Source organism: Genypterus blacodes, unplaced genomic scaffold (genome assembly GCF_046128005.1).
Source record: "Genypterus blacodes isolate CSIRO-AG114 ecotype Tasmania unplaced genomic scaffold, CSIRO-AGI_Gbla_v1 ptg000438l_1, whole genome shotgun sequence".
Taxonomy (NCBI): Eukaryota; Metazoa; Chordata; class Actinopteri; order Ophidiiformes; family Ophidiidae; genus Genypterus; species Genypterus blacodes.
In genome coordinates, this window is record NW_027467208.1 from 1,767,868 (window position 1) to 1,787,739 (window position 19,872).

Here is a 19,872-nt window from a genome sequence, read left to right on the forward strand (position 1 = left end):
AAACACAGTGAATAGGGAGGCGGATGGTCGTCCTGATAGTCTTGTACCGAATGAAAAGCAAAATTTAAAGGTTTGAAGCAAAGCTTTGGTGATAAAGCTCACCTAATGAAGGCCAGAGACAGGACGTAGTCAGAGTTGACGGCGATGAGCCAGTCGCAGTCTTTGGAGTGCGGGTAGGGATGAGGGTAGTTGGGCGATAATATGAATCCATTGGAGCCGGTCAGGTTTCCTCCACACGGAGCTACGATGGGAACAAAAGTCGAAGCGATTCATTCATTTTAAAGAGGATGCAGTATGTGTACAGTAAGTCCCTAACAAAAGGGTCATTGCCTATGCAGTACATCCTGGATGTACTCATGTATGATATATATCTTCTGTGTGCCCCTGTGCTCTGACAGTATGGAGGCTGGAGTCTCACCTATGCAGACCGGCGGGCTGGGCTGCCAGTAGTATCTGTTATCCACTTGTATACAGGTGATTGTGTCGTCCCCCTGGAGCTCGTATCCCGGGTCACACTGAAAGGACACCGAATCCCCCGGCTCACGGCCATCACCGCTGCGACTGCCATTCATAGGCACTCCTGGGTCCCTGCAGGCTGTCGCTACAGAGCCTGGGAGAGGAGGAGAGGGGACGGAGGGATGCAGAGGGGACGGAGGACGGGAATACGAGAGGGCAAAATATGTGTCAGGCTGAATTTTAGAGCATTTTAGAACAGTTCTCAGTACCACCGGCAGTACCTGGTGAGCCCGCTGTTGGTCTGATGATGTTTGAATAGAAACCGTACTAATACATGTGACCACAATGAACTGGTTTAGGTGAGATTGCAATACGTGTACTTACTAGAGAACTCAATAGCGAACCCTGACTTGCTGATGTAGAAGTCGGTCTCAAACTGAACCGAGACGGTGTTGAGCGTGGAGTGGATCCCCTCAGGGACCAGAGACCCGCTGAGCTCTGACAGAGACATCTCGTTCTCCGGTGGTCCGTCCCAAACCTTCAGCATGTCGTGGCTGGCTTCCGTGTCAAAGGCCAAGAACTGAAGACTGCAAATGGCGTGAAAACAAAATCTCAAACATTGCGGACGGAACTCAAAACATGTGGCTACTTCTTAAATAAAAATTCCAAATTGAAGGACAATGCTTTCAATATTTCCATTACATTGAAAAATTATTTCATTGCAGCAGTTTAATGGGTAACATCAAACAGCACTTCCAGACTAAGCTTTCAACATATTAGATGTGACCTTTTAAGTTTATAGTAGCTGAATAAGTGGAATAAATCAGTTTTAAAGCCATCCCAGTCGCGCATAATCATTAATCCAGAATAGCTGAAGGAATGTTTTTCCATTCCGCCTTCTGCCAAAAGTACTGAAACATGCAGAGGAAGGAAGGAAGGAAGGAAGGCGGAAGGTTTCTGGGTTTCCACAGTTACCTCACGATATTCCCTGAGTCCACTTCGATGGTCCACATGCAGCGTAGGTTGTTGTCGTAGGGAAATGGGTATCCGGGAGACAGAATTCGCCCTGAAGATTCACCTTTGAACCGACCGCCACACTCGGCTGAAGTACACAAAGACATAAACATACGCACAAATTGGCGCAATTGTCAGCATCGTCATGTTTATTGTCGAGTCAATCGCAGTAAATGGGAGGAATGTGTTTGGAGTGTGTATGTGATGAATCAAGAGAAGAGAGGAGAAGAGAAGAGAAGAGGCAAAGTGCTGAGTCTGCAAGAAATCACTACATATTATATAGCTGAAAATAATCCCCCCCCCCTCACTCTTCTTCTTCTTCTTCTCTCTGTAATATCTTTTCACCACCCCCACCCTCCTCCCTCAGGCTCTCTGCCCAACCAGAATATATTATCTGGAGTAATAGGAGTGATATTAAGACCACCCTATGGGGAGAGGGAGGGAGAGAGAGAGGGGGAGAGAGAGAGAGAGAGAGATAGAGAGAGAGAGAGAGAGAGAGAGAGAGAGAGAGAGAGAGAGAGAGAGAGAGAGAGAGAGAGAGAGAGAGAGAGAGAGAGAGAGAGAGAGAGAGAGAGAGAGGGGAAGGTAGGCGAAAAAAGGAAGGATAAAAAAACAGGACAAGTAATAATAAGAAGCTATGTGATATTAAGGCTGCAGGTGAGCTGAGGTCAGAGTAAGTCAGTGATATAAAGCCGGGGCAGAGCAGGTAGCGGCTTTATGACTGCTTCATTATTGATAGTGAGCGGGAGGGAGACTTATTAAGCTGCATCAGAAATCAGTTGTGCCTGCTTGCTGCTGTTACCCGGCTATAACTTCCATCTGGGGTTTGGTTACAGTGGCCATTTTGCAGCATGTAACATATAAGCTAACTAGCAACTGTTTTGAGTTCATAATGAGGTGCGTTCAGCCTGCGATGTACGGGGAGAGCAAACTGGTTTAGCGTGACTAATCATTTCAAATGGAGTGTAAAATTAAATAGCTCCAAAAAATGCAAATGAAAACACGGCAGTAATGACTGTGTGTAGCAAATAAATCATTATTATTGACTTGTTGACATCAATATTTAGAACAGAGGCGTATTTCAGCTCCATTTAAAGCCCTGAAAGAAGAATTTAAAAAGCAAACCATGTCTTAATGGAATATTTAGAAAGATTCCAGAGCTTAAAAGATGGTTTAACAGGGTTCACAGTGAGGGGCTTTAAGCTAACTGAATGTTTAATGTGGAATGAAACTCTTTAATAAACATATCTATAGAGAGGGAAGAATTCCACAAATACATGCAGGGACTAAATCAAACATTACAAACTTTCTGCTTTGCAATTGGAGTTGAGGTTTGAGTTTGAGTTCCTAGCAGGGGTCCTTAATGACTGTGCGCTCTTGCAATCTTCCTCTGAGTCCAGCGCTTCGTCGTGTCTCTGTTGACGTAGAAACCGGGAGACGCTTTTTTTGACAGCCTTTGACGCAGCTAAATGAGAATGCGGCCAATTGTTTTTCTTGATTTCGCAGTATTTCTCTTTTCACCAACAACAAACAAAATGCTCCAGGCCAATCTGAGAGGCTCTCAAACTAGTGTGTCAAGCAAAAGCTCGCAAAACATTAAGGTCCGCGTCACAAAAGCCATGTAGCGGAACAAACACATTTGGGTCTTTTTCGCTGAATGTTTTCTTTTCCATTGGCTGGATCCTATCTGCCAAATTGCTGCTTGTTTTCAGCGATGATTGCTTGAATCCAAACTGGATGAAGGGTTATGGGCCATCCTGGAGCCGTTTTTATTTGATTTTTTGAATTGAGTTTTTGGATTGGATATTCACGAGAGGGTCAGAGAATTGTTTGTTGCATAAAAAAAGAGAAAAGAAATGAATAACACATTCCTAATTCTGTCAACATTTATTCAGTGAAAACACGTCGGCTCTGATTTTCTTGGCGTTCCAATGGTTCTGACAGCTCTGGGGCCGCTGCGGCCTTTCAAATAACTTTGTAAATTAATGGCTGTAGATGGAGGTGGACCACGCAACACACAGCACAAGATGAAGCAATGCGAGTGAAAGCAAAGGCTAAATCAGGAACGTTATTGAAGGTTTACATAATTTTCGTAATTGCGTTGGTGCCGAGTGCCGGTGTGCGTTTGTATCCTTGTGATCTCACCCCAAAAAACCCTGCAAACACCTTCACAAAGAGAGGGAGGGAGGGAGGGAGGCAGAGAGAGGGGCAGAGAGAATGAGAGGCAGAGAGAGGGAGAGGCAGAGAGAGAGAGAGACAAAGAGGCAGAGAGAGAGGCAGAGAGAGAGAGAGAGAGAGAGAGAGGCAGAGAGAGAGACGTACCAATGCAAGAAGGTAGGGGGTTATCCCAGGCTCTCCTCTCTCCGGTCATACATTTGAGCGTGGACGCTCCGTGCAGAGTGTATCCCGGCTCGCATCTGTACGTGATGCTGCTCCCGGAGAAGTGACCTTGGTCGTTCACCTTGAAGCCAAACTGAGGCACGCCGGGGTCCTCGCAGTGAGACAACTCAAAACCTGGGAAGCACAGGCAGAGAGAGAGAGAGGGGGAGAGAGAGGGGGGAGATGTTTACAGGGTGTTCGTTTGGAGTCGTTCAACCGTAGCAGGAATAAAACAGGGGAAAGAGACAGAATAAGTGTGTTTAAATACACAGCAGTAATCCTTAAATGTGTGACTCACTCAAGTGTTCAGTTTATGTGCTCGCTTACATCACGTATCTCCAATACCCTATTAAGCTTTCCTCCTCATTAAAAACAGAAAACAGAAATAGATACACTAGACAAACTAATATTAGTGGAGATTTGCATGCCTGCGTTCACCTCATCATCCTCTTTAATGCTTTTCTTAGGCTCTTCTAAGCCACTTTCCATGCTAATGTGCGGGAGAGTTTGTTTAGTCACGTGCGCAATTTTGGAGAGCAGGATATGAAGAGGTGGAACAATAGCTTATCTTAATAATGAGACACTAACCAGGCTTTGATCTATTACCTGCAAGAGGAGACGATCCAGAATTTGAGTCTACACGCTGCCAGGCCGCACGTGGAATATAATCAAATTGGCAATTTGCTGATACGTATTAGAAAAATAATACAAGCGTGAAAAACGGTTCAAAGAGCAGCGTAATGTGTTGCAGGAATCTAGTTAACTGCATCACCATCACTGCGCTTGGAGAATAGATAGATTCACATTCTGATTCAATTGTACCATATAACACACAACATATGGGAGGCATAACACTCATTATTGTATATGAGAGACACCCATAGTTTAGTAGTAGGTGTTTCGGGAGGCATTTGGGTTTTAAGCACATAAGAAAACAACATACAGCCGCTTTTATCAAGTCTTCAAAATGTAAAATTGAGTTGAATTTTGCATGTTTAACTAACTTTGAGCTGCATCAGTATGAGACGGTGAGGCCGGGAGCATCATTCATGACTGCATAAATAGATTGGATTTTATTTTCCATCACATTAATATATGACGGCGGTGCCAAATGTGAGGGGTCTTTGGGGAACGCACCTCTAACACGCCACCCTATGCTCAAATCTGAGCTCTGTGAAAGCTTTGCTAATCAAATGTGACAGTTTCTCATGATGGTTTTAGCAGCGGAATATTCAATGACTTCTGTGATGGATTCATAAATGAGAAAGATTTAGAAATAAATTGATTCAGCCGGTGTGTACGTTTATAGAGAATTTGTACACTTGTCACATGGCATTTAATTGCGGCTGTGATCTGATGCTGATCCTGGCTGGTTGTCAGCTCATAATTCTTAACGCGTATGACACAAAGGCACGGGCATTTGTAAAGGGTCCAATTCTGCTGTATAGACGGGGTTGTTAGTGATGACACATTGTACACACACACACACACAGGGCAGAAAAGAGCACAGGACTTCTCAGCCAAATGAAGTCTTGGCAGTAAAACTTCACAAATAAATACTCAAAGAGGCACAGAATGCTTCATCACATACTATATAATTACATACAATTCATTGATTCAGATGCATGTGGGCTCTCTTCTGCTTAAACGCCAAGCTTCCTTTTTCGGCAAAAGCCTATTAACTGGGATGGTGATCACAGGTCTGAAACCGGGCTGCTTGATTCAGGGACCAGGAGCTTCCAGATGTTGCGTGTTTGAACACAGACGAGCACACAGACACCTCAGAGTCCTGCTGACTAAATTCTGTCCCCAAGAAGGAGCCAACTGTCCGGTGTATGACACGATGAACCCTGTGCCATAATTAAAAACAGATTTTTTCCTGAGTTTAACTGTAAAGTCATGAACCAACAGCAGGGTCCATATGTCCAGAGGCAGCTAAAGCAGCTGTGGTCAGAGTGCCGGTTTTTTAATATCATAAATGATTTTTCCCAAAAGCCGATGAGGAACACAGCTTCTTCTTCTATAAAAAGAAGTTGCACTTTATTAAAAAAATGAAGATTATATTTATAAGTGCTTTCCTTTTTCTTCCCACAGCTGAATTGGAAATCAGATGTTTGATCAAAAAGAGGAAGGCTCCGAGTCCTGATCACATGAACACACCTGAGGCCTGGTTTACTTGGGGACATAGATTTTGAATTATAGACACACACACACGTCGGCACTGATCTGTGACGTCCCCCCAAATCTCTCAAAGTTGTTTTCCTGATATTCCGGGGACACTTTTCCTCAGAGGACACTGGCTACTGGAGCTGTTTATTCTGTTTACCAGCAGCATGTGGAATCAAGCCCAACACAACCCTCATTATCTTATTCTGGGAGATCTGCAATTTGTCTTTGAGTGTTTTGCCTCAGACCCCCTGAACCACAAACAGATTGGATAATCAAAACAAAACAAAAAACTAAGTAGTAGTCTTCTCCAAAGTGAAGCTCATTCTACCCAAACAACTACCAACACACATGCTAGAAGGGTAAAGGGGAGTTTCCTTTCCTTTTTTCAAAATTCAAAGTTTTGGATTGCCAGCTTCTCAGTTTTGGCTTCATTAATCACTTGAAATGGTTTTCAATGATTCAATGGTTTTCGTCCAATTGTTTTGAGAAGCCAAGGTAGCTGAGTCACCATCATGCGTGTGTGAGTCGTGATTCAGCAACACCTCAAGCGTGTACGTGCATGTTTGAAATCACATTACGTTTGTGACGCAGTGCAGCGCATAAGAGACCCGAGGTGGCGGCCCGAACAGCTGCTCACTTACTGGAGTAGACCAGTTTGAATCCTTCCCCTGTGTGCTCCGAGTCGCTGTAGAACTCCAGCCAGAGGTGGTTGGAGGTGGAGATCAACGTCAAGCCCAGCATAGACGTTCCGGTGAACGCTCCCAGAACGTGGGCCCCGCCATCTTTACCGTCGTAAATCTGGAACGTAACAGCAGCGTGTCACAGCCATGATGCAAATGCAGCATAATGACCAACCAGATGTGGTCCAATTAGGTCTCAAGGGACGTGCGGCTCGCTTGTCGTTATTCATTATTATTATTGTCTTAACTTGTGTGTATTAAGTGTGTGTGTGTGTGTGTGTGTGTGTGTGTGTGTGTGTGTGTGTATGCTACCTTGAGTATATCTCCCTGAGCAAGATGGAAGGTTCTTGCTGAGATATTGATACCTTTCCCAGCCTGCACCTGGAGACAAGGATTGGGATTTAACATTCATGCCACCTTTAAAGCAAAATCTTTGCCGTTACTTTGATGATTTAAGGAAGCACAGATTCCTTACCTGGATGCTGTAGATGCACTCATGGTTGTTGTCATAGTTCATTGGGTAATTGGGAGAGAGAAGGATCCCCTCATTGTTCATCACTGAAGAGCCACACTCAGCTGGTGACAGCAAGCAGATGACGACAAACACACACAACACAACAGATGGTTTAGTGGTGAAAAATAACACATTAGGATTTTCTAGGAAAGGTTTGAAGCAACTGAGAAGGGTTCACGCTGGGACGTCTTAAGTTTGCAAGACCACAGAAACGCCGTCAGCATTTCAAACTCTCACTCTCCCCGGGAAACCGTTGATATTTATAGGATATACGAGTTTGGTAAACTTTTACACAGTCCAACTGAATGAAAGCGCTCGCAACAAGCAGTCATACGGAACACATCAGACTGATCTCGTCCTTGGAGTGAGGAGGTTTTATTTTCTTTCCTGCAGAGAACGACAGCTCATCTTTTGTGTTCCAGCTCTTTTTCTGCGTGGGCGTCTGAGGGTTTTCGGGAGAGTTTGTGTTCGATGTTACACCGGCGCCACGTCCCCATACGAGGACGAAATAAAGAAGAGAAGGCCTCACTTGGGGATAAGTGTGACTGCCTGTCTATTCTGTGTGTGTGTGTGTGTGTGTGTGTGTGTGTGTGTGTGTGTGTGTTTGTGTGCGTATTTAACAGCCCTGTTTAAGTGTTGTTATCTTTAGTCACCCACTTCTGTAGAGTAGATGGGCAGGTAGTCAAATTTTCCGAAAGATTCTCCCTCTGTTCTCTCATTTGCCCTCTATCCACAGTGTCGATGTCCCTTTCTTCTCTCTCCCCCTCTTCTCGCTCCCTCTCCTCTCCTCCCTGTGTCTCTACTGGTGTAATAGTCATATTACAGCTGTCATATCGTCAATAAATCACGCTGCTACAGTTTCCATTTAGAAAATTACCTCTCCACCCTCTCCCTTGTTCCTCTTTAACTCCCTCCCTCATGCGCCCTCACTCCCTCTCCCTCTCTATGAATAGTGCCTCCTTTACCCTCTTCTAGTTCAATCAACCTGCCTCCTCCTCCTCTCCCTGGGCTTCTCCTCTCCATCCTTCATCCATTTCTCTCCTTTCACTGCCGCCTCCCTCTCATTTTCCTATGCAAAAGTACTAAATAGAAGATAATTTCCAGCTATAAAGGGTCGAGGAAGCGCATTTAATTCTAGAAAACCACTCCACAGATATCCCTGGCCCCTTCGCAAAGTCCCTCTTGGATATTACTATACATACGATACAAACAACATCTCAAGTGAAGAGATGTTTATTAGAGTTTATTAAAATAAGAACTGCCAAGCATCGCCATTCGTACGGTTAAATGATATGTTTTGGACAATTTCAAGCTGTGTATTGGAACGACAATAACTTTAGATGGCATGCTGCTGCAATTCATATCAGCTTGTTCCTGTGGTCAATGTCTCTGCCACTTTGCAAGTCGATGACAGTAAAAGCAACAAAAAACAGCAAGTGGCGGTATTGTAGGGATCCTTATCTCTCCTCCTCTTCATCCCCTGTGGTGTGCAGCATTATCACACAGCAAAGCAATAAACTATCCTGGATCAACACTCAAACACTCCTCCACTGCCTCTTTGCATCAATTTCTGCGTTTTGATGACAAAGAGCTAAAAGCAGAAATACTGGCACTGCTGCTGTATGGTTAAAAAGTGTTTATACGATCTATTCATCTGTTCATCTGTCCTGCTGTCTTTGTATCACCATGTGCGTCTCATGTCGGATCCTAAACACTTCCAGTTAAGGAATGCAGAAATGTTCCTGGTCTTATTACAGCCCTGTTATTGATTGTTCATCTGCACCCAAATCTAATCCCTTTTAACACATTTCTTGCTTACAAAGACCTTGAAGTTAAGTGATACGGTATCGATCTCTGCGGGGAAATTCATCCTCTGCATCCGACCCATACCAACTATAGAGGAGCGGTAAGCAGCCGCTCTTCGGGAGCCCGGGGGAGCAATTCCGAGGCCAGTGGCTTGGACAAGGGCAAAGGCAACGGCAGGAGTGCTCCTGGTACACATGTCCTAATCCACTCGGAGGAAATCCTCTGTGGCACCCCTTTGCCCTCTACATTTCTTTTTTCCCAGGCAGGCTCTGTGTCTCTGTTATCATCCATTAGCTCATTTTAATCAGTTGAATTTGACCACCAGAGGTGTTTCTGCAGCTCCTGTTTACTGGCCACAAACACTGCACAGCGATGCGGAGGCGTCACTTTGCACAACATTATCTCTGTGTGTGGAGAGGACGCCTGTGTGTGCACTGCGTGTGTGTGTGTGTGTGTGTGTGTGTTTGTGTGTGTGTGTGTGTGAGATCCGGCAGATTCGATTAGTTTCAGACTGAGACTGATCGTTACAGAACCCAGTGGAAACTCAGATGATTGTCCCTGTTTGTATTCCTGCAGCCCTCTTTAACTGGGCGCACACCAACACAGCGCCCATGCTGGCTGCTATATTATAAATAAATAACTTTTAAAAACTCACCTTTCCAAGGACGAGCTTAAAGTGGGCTGATGTCAGCAGGTCAAATCAAACTAAATGTGGGCATCCATAAAAGTGGGCTCATGGGCTCAGACACCCAAACTTACAAAAAGGTTAAACAACGCCTTTAGTTGTTTTCGGCGATACTTTATTTTGCATCTCCTCCCCATCTAGTTTAGGGTTATTTTACTTCACTGACACTTGCAGTATTTTGGCTCAGAACTCTCCCAAACATTCTTTTAGAATACCCGATAGAACTCAAGGTCTCCTAAGGTGATGCAGGTGAAATCCCAAACTCCTTTCACTGCCATCCTTTACTCTAAATGAAGTTGTTTTCCTCCTTTTCCCTTTGTGTTTGTGCATCACTGTCTTGTTAAAGCCTTCTGAGCTTTTTTGTCTTTTATATCAATTTCATAAAAAAGGGCAACTTCGCATTCACTTCACATTAACTTTTGTCTGTGATTCCTTTTCCCAACACACTGTTGGCAAGAGTTTGCGTGTTTGGAAAGAATGTGAAGGCATCAGCAGCACAGCAGCTTAGCACATTACAGAGACATTAGCACTGCGGGCGTGTGTTCTGTTCCACTAACCGTTAAATAATTTAGATCTTATTTCAGTTGAATTGCAGTGAATATACATACAGCAACGCGAGGAAGACATTTCACAAAATTGCCTTGAGCTGCCACGCTTTACATTACCGCTACAGAAATCGCAGGCAATTTCAAAAGACGACTAATTCTAAATATTCTCATGTCGGTGGAAATTTGCCAACAGTATGGAGAACAAGGACTGAAGAAGGAGAGGAGTCCACCTACCGACGCATCGTGGTAACGGAGAGCTCCACATCCTCCGACCGCCTCCCAGGCAGATTAACTCTGGCGCCCCCTCTAGGCGGTAACCCATGTTGCAAGAAAATGACAAGGTGTCACCGACGCCGAAGCTGTAGCCGTTTCTCCGGCCGAACCGCGGCATCCCAGGGTCTTCACACGGCTCCAGGGTGTATTCTACACAACATGAACAACAGTGTGATATAGGGATGATGAATCAGCATAACAAGTTTGTATTACATAAATATGGCGTTCTACTTCACATCTGTTCAGGCAAAATGAAATTGTAAGTAAAATGGAGGCCCAGTAGTAATTTGCAGCATTTGCCTTCGATTACATTTCACTAAGAATCTTTATTCAAAGTTGATGCCTCCTGATGAAATACTGTCTACATCTACAAAATGATAGTTGAGAATAAAAAGGTCGTATTTACCATTAGGGAAATGAAATTGGACCAAATGGATTTGCTGATTTGGCCTGTAGCAACTTGCCGCAGAGGAAATATTTTCTCAGTGGGCAAAGAAGGAATCCAATTTGATGTGGAATTTAACGATGTACAGTATTTCTGAGAGTTACTGCTGTATGAAAGTGCAGTCGGTGCGTGTGGAGACTGACAAGTTGCACCTCCCATGTTTGACTTTTGGAGCCTCGGTGTGTGTCGGCACAGTGTTCCACAGTATTAAACTAAACCAGCCATCAAAACACACAAGAGCTTTAATCCAGCACCAATAACAGCGTACTGAATGGGCCGTTAGAGAGGCTGTTAATGTACGATGTGCTACAGCTTCATTCTTATTCTCATTCATCCTCAATTCCCTCTGCGTGGGTGCAGGTGGGCTTCTTTCCCTCCTTCCATATTGTTAAATGGTGGAAAGCGTCCAAGTTTAATGTTGCATTACCTCTCTGTGCTGTTCATCTCTATTCTTCAGCTATACACAGGGTGTTAGGTCTGCTCCTTCAGGCCAAGTACTGTTGTTGTGGAGGGAGAGCGAACGGGCTCAACAATCACTTCACACAGTCAAATGTTGTGTGTCGAGACAACGCAATGTTTGATATTAACATAAAGGAAGAGGGGAGAGAAGTGGGCCAGAGCACGCTGTGTGTGTGTGTGTGTGTGTGTGTGTGTGTGTGTGTGTGTGTGTGTTACTGAATATGCATGTTAGAAAATAAAGAACAAACTGTTCTCATCTAACAAAAGTATGGGCACAAAACAACTTTCTGAAAAGCAATAAATACAACTGGCAACTGGAATAAAAGGAGCATTGGCTTGGTTGAAAATGCTAAAATGTATATAAACCTTATAAATCTGAACATTATGAATATAGTCAAGTCATTTACCAGAGAAAGTTATGTTGAAGCCCTCGTATGAAATGGAAAAGTCAGAGATGAAACGTAGCTGGGCTTTGAAGTTGCCATAGAGACCCGCATTAATGTTGCTAGGCAACTCGTTGCCGGTCAGCCGAGCCAGTGGTTGCAGGAAACTCCCGTTTTCAGTAACTAAGAGGTAGTCGTGCTGGTCCTCCAGATGAAAAGAGTTAAACTGAAACTGGACTCCTGTGAGAAAGAGAGGGAGAGAGAGAGAGAGAGGGACACACACACACACACACACAGACACCTTCTTGTCATGTACATTTGTATACATAGAATAACATGATATAAAGTCATCTGGTGTGTAAACGTGGTTTCCTCTCTTATGTGATGCTTGGTTGTCACTTTCACTCCGTCTCTCTGTGTTAATAAGCATCAGTCTGTGTCTTGCCTTTCCCATGGCTGACTTCCACGGTCCAGGTACAGTTGAGAGATGAAGGGTAGCTGTCTGGATAGCCAGGACTAAGGATGGTTCCCCAGGGGCCTCTAACGTCTCCTCCACACAGGGCTGGATAAATGGAGGGAGACAGAAAGGTAGAGTCATCGTTGACAGTGGAGGAGAGGGGGAGACCGTGAGAAAGAGAGAGGGAGAGGGAGAGGGAGAGGAGGGCAGCATCAGGTTGTTAATAGCTAAATCAGATAATGTTTCCCTTGTGGATCTCTTGTGTACTATATACACAGCCGGCTGCTTCACACAAACACTCATAGATAGAGACAAAGACGGGGACATGCCGCTGTTTGAAACTGTATTTGACTAAACGCTTCAATTTCAACGTTTTCATCCGATTCTGCTCCGTGTCTGGGATCACAGATGATGGATTGTTTGCTGTTTATATAGTTCAATGGTTAATTTCTGTCAAATTCTGCACTGTACTTAAAGTCCTCCTGAATGAAGCCTTTATGTGAGGGCACACACACACCCTGGCGACAATGGAGAGGGTTTGCGAGGCTGTTAAATGAACCCCACTATGCTTGATCAGCTTCCCCTTGTAACTGTTACGAGATTTTTGCCAGACCAAAACAATTTGAATTTGGAGAGTTATTGGCCAAAATGTTCTTGGCTTTATTTTTGTTATATAACTGACAACCTGGCCATAAAGTCTCATTTCTTTTGCCAAGCAGAGTGATTTGAAACCTATTTGTCAGGTTTAGCTGCTTCGGGGGCAGGCTGTCTCTCAAGGCCAGGTTGGGTTGAGAGGGAAAACAGACAGATTGGAAAATATAAAAATCCCAGAAAAGCAAGAGGGCTGGGTGCCAAAATATTATTTAAAAAAGCTTTCTACTGCATCAGCAGTGTGAAAAACCTTCTTTTGAAAGTGAATACTACTATTTAAAGCATTTGGAGCCTCGCGTTTCCAGGCTTTAGGATGACCCCGCCTGTTCTTGCACGCGGTTTAGGTGTGCTGATTGATGCACAGTTCTTGCTGATGTGTAAAGATGCTCAGAGACCGGTTGTCAGAAAAGGTCGACTATACCTCTTCCCCGGACTATGAATACTAAACCATGCATGTGCCGGATTTCAAGGTGCTGCGTTTCTGCTTGCTTCAGTTGTTTCATCTTACAGTTGGCCGGATCGAACTTTTAAAGTCTGTCATTTTCACTTACAATAAAGCTATAAAATCCCATAACACTTAAAAGCACCAGGGACTGCAGAGGAGCTACGTAGCTACAAAGTGGGAGGAATTCAAAACTTAAACTTCTGATATGACTCCATTGAACAGGACCCTGCACTGAATTAGTCCCATTGGCGGTGTGCTGAGTTGGCATCTCTCCATCCGTAGAACCGGACAGAACCAAGTCTAACCGGTTCAATCTGCATCAAGTCTGTAACAAGTCAGTACCTTCTAATATCTGCAGTCCATTTCTGTTCATTATTTTGGGTTCTGGACCACCGGCCTCATGTGATTCTAGCAAGCCACTGTTTGTCTTCAGGAGTTAGTGGAGGTGAAAGAATACTACTCTGATACAATAGAGCTCAGTCATATGCTAATTACAATCATTGTTACGGCTCTGATTGCTTGTGAGGTTCAACAGGTATCAATTATTGCGAATCCAAGTCTCTGTTCTTCCATTCCTGGCTGTGAGCTGCAGTCTCTCACCCAGCACTGACAGAGGCAGTGTGCTGAAACGACCTCCTGCCTTTTATTCTCCACCTTTTGTACCTTATGCACTTGATGTGAAGTAATAAAGAAAAATCTATTTTTTTGCCACTCCTGTTTCCCTATGTGCTGCTGCAGTGTGTGGACCAATCCTCCTCAAGCAGCAGGGCTTTGTGGCACTTTATGTGGGGACTTTCTTGCCTCCTAGTGGAGCAAATGATCACTTAGTGCAGCTTTTAGTTAGTGAAGATGGTGTGTGTAGCTCTGCCCCATAAGTAACCTCAGTAACAGTCATCTGGTGTTGTTACTTTCCACCTCTTGCAATCACAAACACCGCCGCTGCACAAACCCGACGAGCTCACACTCAAATGTTTCAAAACCACAACATTGCATCAGCATCTTGAGGTTCAGCTGCTTTTATTATCTATTTTTAAAATGATGAGCATCTTCCCCTCAAAAACAAGGGGTGAAGAGTTTAAGTATTTCCAAACTAAACAAACTCACTCACAGCAACAGTCTGACAAAACTGTTCATACATACATAAGTGTGTGAACGCAGTAGATTAATCATTAAAGCTTCACTGGCAAGACGCTCTTAAAAGTTGCATGCCGATCTGTGCAAGAAATCTGAAAGACTGCATTCTGTTATCTCTGCTGGGTTTGTTTATACTCTTCTTCCATCTCTCTCTCTCTCTCTTTATCTCTCCGCCTGCCTTCTCACCCTCTCCATCGACCCTTTCTGTGCCTGAATGGCAGGTCGCCATGAGGTCATCTCCATTCATTCATTCATTCATTCATTCATTCAGTCTTTACATGCTTGGTGTCTCCTTCCATTATCAGAATCATACATAATAAAACATGGACTGCTAAGTTTCTGCATCCTTGTCCCAACAAAACTCCGGATTCTGCAGCTCGCATTGGAATTTTCTTGATCGTATTCCTCATTTACAACTTGTCAATCATTAAATCTCTCCTCACTCCAACCGCAGCGGTGAACACTGTAAACACAGCCTAATGGCATTCCGCTCAAGCAGCACGCTTGATGTTTATATGCTGAAACTGCCTCCCCTGAGAAAAGCACCACAGGTCTCCAAAACTGTGAAATTCAAATGAGTCTAAGAAGCAAACGACTCGGCAAGCTGAACCAAACAAGCCTTCACAGAACTGTAGGAGCTTCACGTCCTTCTCCATCTGTCTTTCTCTACCAAACCCTGTGACGCCATCTGTTTGTCTCCTCCTGCGCTGCTCTATCATCCCTTCACCTCCTCCTCCATTCCCCCCCCCCCCTCGCTCTTGTACCTCGATTTGAGAGAGAAGAGAGAGGAGGTGACAGGCAACACAGGGCCCTCCACCGCCTTACCTTAAACCTTTCTGTTTATGTTTCACACAGCAGAGGAGGTGACAGGAGTTGGAACACACACACACACACACACACACACACACACACACACACACACACACACACACACACACACACACACACACACACACACACACACACACACACACACACACACACACACACACACACACACACACACACACACACACACACACACACACACAGGCAGGCAGAAGCACACACACTGAACATGCTCAGAGCCCTAATCTTCTTCTCAAATCACCCCCATCGGGTGCAGCATCCTTCACTACAAATTGCACCCGTGTGTACCCATGTGTGTGTGTGTGATTGCGTGCGTGTGAGTGTGTATGCATGTGAATGTTACCTGACCAGTGTTTAAGTCACAGAAAAACATGATACATAAGAGTCCTGGATACATTTTCTTTCTTTTATATTTGACGATCTCCACTCCATCTTAACAGCATTTTGTATCAACTGTAAAACTTGATTACTTGTGAGGACTTTTCTCACATTTGATCTTTTAATGGATATTTCTCTGTTGTACACTTGTTCCATCAGTTGCATGATTAAAATTAATAAAATTCCAAAAAAAGGAAGGAGCACAGGTTGAGGTTTCAGCCTCAGAGAGAGACTTGACTTATTTCATATAAATGGAGTGAGCATGTTTTCATATTGATGCCTCTTACCATCACATGTAGGTAACGGGTGGCTCCACCAGTGGTTCTTCTCACACACCAGTGGTTCCTCGTGGCTGAGTCTGTAACCTGAATCACAACCAAACGACACCGTGGATCCTATGGAGAAGTCCTGTCCATACCGGATACCGTTAACGGGGATACCAGGGTCCAGACACGAGTAGCTGTCTACCGTCACGCCTAGGAGGAAACGGAATACAGATTTAGATGGGAACACTGTGGAGATGTCCCAATAGGTGCTATGTGGACCTTACTTACTTTCATATATTATCTTAAAGCCAGCATTTGATCGGCTGTTGTCAGTGGTAAAGAGCAGATACAAGAAGTTGGTGCTGCTGAAGAGGAACTGGGGCACCTGGGTTCCGTTAAAGGAGCCAATCAGAGGAGAGAGGAGATTGGGCCCGTCGTGGATCTCCAGGAAGTCATAACCCAACTCTGTCTGGAACCTGTGAGTAAAACAATATTACAATGTCACTTATTAAATTGTCCTAATATGAATCTTTTCCAAGGGGGAAGTAAAGCCTAATGTGTTTTTAAAGTCAAGCTGACGTATGTTACTGCAGAGGGCAACTATGTCCTTGTAGCAGTGACAAATGTTTAAGAGGTCCATTCTTTAACGGTGTTCAAGCCCCCTAACTTTACTGTTAAAGGCCTTTTACAATGAAATAAAGTTGAAATAGAAACTGAAAGGAAAGTCAAAGCTCTGAAAATTAATACGAGTATTATCAACAGAGATGTAACTGAGCCTCATTGTATAACTGTGTGTGTTAATAATGCTGACTAAGGGATTGAATGGAACATAATTAGATTACAAAGCAAATCCCCCTAAACTTGAATCTTGTAAATCTTTGCTTGTCAGATGTAATTGATGGTGACATAGATGAAGCTTGATGAAAGCTGAAGAGGTACACCACCCACCTGTCAAATGTGATTTTGATGGACCTCCCAGGCTCTGATTCAATCACCCACTCACAGCTGAGGGAGTCTTTATAGTAGCCGGGCCAACCAGGAGACAGAATCACTCCAGTGGGGGCAGAGTAGTGGCCTCCGCACGGGGCTGCAGCAGGAGAGGGGAAGGGAGGACACACATGTTGGAAAGCTTTGACCAGGTTTGCCTCTTCAATGCCATATGGCCAATGTTTGCTTTAAGCACATCAACAACAATAAGCACTTTGGACTTCACTTAAGTGGATTTCAGTGGCCAGAGATATGGAACTGTGACCCTCATATTGTAAAGACGGCTCTGTGAGTCCCTCATAAAATAGATTGGCGACGATTAAATGAGAATTTAGATTGATAAAGAGATAGAGATCGTTACAACAAGGTCACAATATCACATATCTCTTCAGCTCAACTCAACTTGATGTCACTCGTCGGGGTCTATAGCTCTGAATTTAAATAAATACAGACACTCATTAGATAGATGGGACAGGGAATATAAAATACCACCTTAATTATTATATGTATGTATAATTTAAATGGTGATTAGAATCATTCCGTGATGGATGATAGATAATTGTGTCCTAATGGGAAAGGGATAGATTAGCTATAGTTGCAGGCAAAGTGGAATGAGTTCATAATGAGTGATCAGGTTTCACTGGCATTGAAGGAAAGGATCAGTTTATATTTCATTTATATACGACTTCAGGGATGATACTGTGTGTAAATATATGTATCCAATTGTAAATTTGTCATTACCTTCGCATTTGAATGAATTAATCTACACAAACACTCTAACAGTGAAGTCGTCAGTCTTAAGTTATATTCACATTAATATATATTTGTTGAAATCTGCCGTTGACAGCCACATATTAACAGCTTTCCCTGGACATTTAGGTTAACTGGCACAACCTACATCTCTTTTCCACTGTCAAGCTGAGAGGAGATCATTCACTCCCCCTTGGGTCTTTAGTCTATCATAAAGATGACGTCTCAGACGGCATATGGCTCCCAAGCTAAACGCCAAATCAGCACTCTAGTCAATATTTACCTTCGCATTTTGGAATAGGTCCACTCCACATGACTTTTCCTCTTTCGAGCTGACAAGAGATGGTCTCACTTCCTTGGGTTTTGATAAAGCCGTCCCCGCAGACCACAGATATGGAGCTGCCAAGCTGGAAGCTGTCTCCGAAGCGCCGAGCATTGATGGGAATGCCAGGGTCTGGGCATTCATTATGGCCGAACTCTGCGGAGAAATGAAGGAGACATAGATGTGATGACGATGATACTGGAGACGGAGCACTCAAGAGAAATGTATGAAGGGATATGAGACGCGTACGTGGAGATCCCATCATATACTGCAGTGTAATGCTGCAACCTGACAGCTGTGTGTGCTCACACACAGCCTGGAGGACAGAGCTCTCCTCTGCACTTATATTCGATGTAATCTGTGTATGTTACACACTATATTCCTGCTCCGTCCTCATTTATCAAAGTGTATTTGCATGGTTATGGTTTGGATTTAACAATGTAACTTTAATAAAAAGAGCCTTTCCACAGGTCTGCTTCAGGATATGGTCTGGCTCATCAGATTAGAGGGACAGAAGGGCCGTAAAATCCAATTTGGGAGGTTCCATATTTGCCAGCGTAGTCTGTTGTGAACAGATGAATGAGGATAAAAGACAGATACACAGCGGAGTAATGTTATGAGAGAAATCACAGCTCTACTGTAAAAGAACTTATGGATGGAGACGCTATTTTATCAAACAAAAATAAAATTTCTGCTGCACACATAATAATGTCTGACATTTACTGTGTTTTTGGAGCTGTGCGCCTCAAACACCCGTTAGTGTATAAGTGCTTCATTCTAAAATGACACAAAATAGGTTTTATGGGTAAAACCACTTTTTGATGCTGACAAAGACATTTTAGGCCGGAAAATGTCTTTCTATTATGAGAGGCACATGGGCCTTTAGAATGAAATCCTCTCTCTGCATCTCCCGATAACAAAAGAAATGGAGGCGTTAGATTATAAATCAGGCATAAAACAAAATAATAAAAGAGTCGTGTAAGAAGTGCTGCATTATAACTACAAAACAGAATAAAGCATCAACATTAACTTTATATTCTCCTGCCTGGAATCATAAAAACAAAGATACATGATGTTTTCCATTTTCCTGCCATAACAACATCAAACTCCCACTTTCCTATTGTGTGATGTAACAAACATGAACAGGTCTGGTCGTTACTAGACAGATGGATTTCATTATATATCAATAGTTCATATAAACTCAGCAGTTTTCCTTTAACAAACTAATTTCCTTACATACACATGATAAATGACTTACTGCTATACGTGATGTTGAAGCCCCTTCCTGACATGGAGTGGTCGGCTTGGAACTCCAGCCTGAGCGTGTTGGTGTTAGACGTCAGATGCGAGGGATTCTCGGCGCCGGAGAACCTCCCGATGACGCCGGCGTCGTTGGTCTCGCCGTCTTTCACCGTGAGCGAATCGTAGGGCGCTTCTAGGTCGAAGTCGTTAAACGCCAGGTGGATTCTGGAGCCGGGCTCTGACTGGATCAGCCACACGCAGTTCATGTTGTTCCCGTAGCCTTCTGGGTAATCCGGGGAGAGGACGGTCCCTGAGGGGGCGGTGAAGTTGGACATGCAGGGGACTGAGACAGGTAGAGGGAGAGAGAGAGAGAGAGAGAGAGAGAGAGAGAGAGAGAGAGAGAGAGAGAGAGAGAGAGAGAGAGAGAGAGAGAGAGAGAGAGAGAGAGAGAGAGAGAGAGATAAAGGAGGTTTTGTTCAATATTCATCTCTATAGGATCATCGGTCACAAGTCCCTTCAGGCAATTACAATCTCTGTAACATCACTATGGCGACAGGTCAGACTGAACCTCATCACTGTC

The 19,872-nt window shown here is 44.0% G+C and overlaps 1 protein-coding gene across 1 annotated transcript in view; it reads right to left on the reverse strand.

Moving 5' to 3' along the window:
- LOC142989894 (CUB and sushi domain-containing protein 3-like) overlaps positions 1–19,872 on the reverse strand; it is a 246,315-nt gene that overhangs the window by 42,421 nt on the left and 184,022 nt on the right. Inside the window, exons 14-29 of the mRNA XM_076139634.1 lie at positions 19,309–19,635; positions 18,012–18,206; positions 16,940–17,078; positions 16,280–16,467; positions 16,013–16,201; positions 12,257–12,373; positions 11,836–12,051; positions 10,486–10,674; positions 7,174–7,274; positions 7,011–7,079; positions 6,660–6,816; positions 3,793–3,984; positions 1,432–1,558; positions 841–1,043; positions 419–610; positions 103–241 (exon numbers count right to left, since the gene is read on the reverse strand). Of these exons, the coding sequence (XP_075995749.1) occupies positions 103–241; positions 419–610; positions 841–1,043; positions 1,432–1,558; positions 3,793–3,984; positions 6,660–6,816; positions 7,011–7,079; positions 7,174–7,274; positions 10,486–10,674; positions 11,836–12,051; positions 12,257–12,373; positions 16,013–16,201; positions 16,280–16,467; positions 16,940–17,078; positions 18,012–18,206; positions 19,309–19,635 (2,740 nt within the window). The remainder of the gene's footprint in view (positions 1–102; positions 242–418; positions 611–840; positions 1,044–1,431; positions 1,559–3,792; positions 3,985–6,659; positions 6,817–7,010; positions 7,080–7,173; positions 7,275–10,485; positions 10,675–11,835; positions 12,052–12,256; positions 12,374–16,012; positions 16,202–16,279; positions 16,468–16,939; positions 17,079–18,011; positions 18,207–19,308; positions 19,636–19,872) is intronic.